The sequence below is a fragment of the Nannospalax galili genome, unplaced genomic scaffold, assembly GCF_000622305.1.
Source record: "Nannospalax galili isolate Female #2095 unplaced genomic scaffold, S.galili_v1.0 C49445756, whole genome shotgun sequence".
NCBI lineage: Eukaryota > Metazoa > Chordata > Mammalia > Rodentia > Spalacidae > Nannospalax > Nannospalax galili.
In genome coordinates this window covers 1-2,046 of record NW_008479712.1, presented here as the reverse complement: position 1 = coordinate 2,046, position 2,046 = coordinate 1, and the positions used below count along the sequence as shown (strand labels likewise).

Genomic DNA, 2,046 nt, shown 5'->3' with positions numbered 1-2,046 from the left:
GCAGGCTCTCTCACCCCCTCTGACCTCCTTGCCCCAAAGCTCCCTATCAACTTCTAACCACTCCAGCCAGACGGGTCATCACACACTCTGCCCAAGGTCCTTTTTCTGTCCTGTGCTCTTCCTTAGGCCTGTCAGACCACAGAGGGGCTCAGGCACCCTCCATGGCAGGACCCACCCCCAACCCCAGGAGAGTCACTGGAAACCAGGGCTCCAGGTGACTTTCTCAGGCTCCTGCTGAAGTCAGTGTGAGGGCTGTGGTCTCAGGTGCCACAGGACACCCCTCAAAACAAGTAAGAAAGGAGCTTCAGAAGAGCCCCCTCCAAACAAGTAAGAGAGCAGCTTCAGAAGAGCCGCAGGAGGGGCACCTCTCTCACCAATATACCCAGAAGGCCACGCACCAGAAATGAAACTTCAGAATTAAGCCAGGCATGGTGACATACACCTATACTCCCAGCACCTGGGAGATGGAGGCAGGAGGATCAACAGTGGGGCCATCCTCAGCTACACTAGAAGTTAAAGACCAGCCTGGGCAACATGAGACCCTATGTCAACAACAAAAAGAAAAATGAAAGAGAAAAAGTCAGATATGAAGGGCCCTCAGCCTAGCAGACTGGAAAAGTGCGGCAGAGGCTGGGCAGGGCAAGAGTGCAGACAGTTTGACCTCCCCTCCTGATGCAACCTGAGGTACACTGACACTGCAGAGGGAACAAAGATGCCACTCAGCAGCCTGGGCACACATGAACACTCACAGAATCACTCTCTCTGAACAGGAACTGTTCCTACCACCTCCAGCCTTCCAGAACCTCAGGTCAGAGACTTACGGACTGACTCTCGGAATAACACACTCCTCGGACCAGCAGGGTGACAAGCTGTGAGCGGAGGACAAGGCCGTGGAAGGTCAGTGGGCGGAAGCGCTCTTCCATGGTCCAGTCTTCACTTGGGGACTGGTCAGGATATAGGTTGGGGTAGGGAGTGTATCTGTTACACAAAAACCAGATGCTGCCTCATATACCCTCAGCAAGGTGCTTCTCACCACATCCCCATTGCCCTCCCACAATTCCCAGCGCTCAGGTGCCACTAACACCCACGGGTACAGGGTGCCCTGTGTGGCAGCCGCACGGCACGGGGCCCTCACCTCCTCTCCAGCATCTGCTGCAGCAGGTCCTCCTTCTCAGCCGGCTCCTCAGAGGCCACATGCTCGTCACACATGTTGCGCAGCTCACTGGATGGGTAAGACTTCATGGACTGGCTCCGCTTGCGCTGCTCGCCAGCCCGGGTGAGGATGCTGGATTTCTGTGGATGGAGAACGGGGACAATGACAGGCTTCATGGGGAACACACAGTGCTGGGCAAACTGAAACAGCAAGACGGACTGGCAGGTGTGAGGGAAAGCACCAACAGAGCCCTGCAAGCACTTGGAGGTGAGGCCTGTCTGAGTCCTTGGACTTGGCTACAAAGCTGGTAGTTTTTCCAAGAGCATTCCTTTTTCTTTTGTGGTACTAGTGACTGACCCTGAGCCTGTGGCCTCACACATCCTAGGCATGTGCTCGACCACTATGGTATCCTCCTCTAAGCTGTTCTGCCATGTACTTTGCCACAGTGATTTGCAATTATCTAACAGACCTGGCCTCATGGTTCTGCTGGCCCAAGATCCTTACTCCTTTTGGGGAGGCACACCTCAATTCTGCAGAGGGAACAACCCTTCTCTTAAATTCTGTCATGGAGGGACTATCAAATGTGTCTGCCCTTCCCCAAAGCCACCAAAGCCAAGAGGTGGACCCAGGGCCTGGGCGAGAAGGGCTCACTCTCCCTAGACTGTGAGTTGGGAGCTACCAAGGACAGAAAGCAGGCAGTGCCCATTGCTCTCGGGACCCAGAGGGCAGCAACTGTATCCCTGGAGCTCACAGCCCAGTTCTGCAGCTGTCCTGTCATGCCTGAAGCTTCTACCAATGTCATTATTCCTTTTACCTTCGGTTTATTCAGACAGGGTTTTATCCCTGGCTAGCCTGGGCTCACAGTGTCCTCCTGAGTCTCCTGCTTCTTTCTT

General features: G+C 54.6%; 1 protein-coding gene across 1 annotated transcript; it reads right to left on the bottom strand.

Annotated features, from left to right (window-relative positions):
* Positions 1-821: 821 nt before the first annotated feature.
* Positions 822-1,353, bottom strand: LOC103728505 (chloride transport protein 6-like; the record flags this gene model as incomplete). The annotated part of the gene is made up of 2 exons (XM_008826500.2): positions 822-978; positions 1,136-1,353. Coding segments are annotated over 2 exons (375 nt in total), but the record flags the coding sequence as incomplete, so codon positions are not given.
* Between the last annotated feature and the right edge of the window lie 693 nt (positions 1,354-2,046).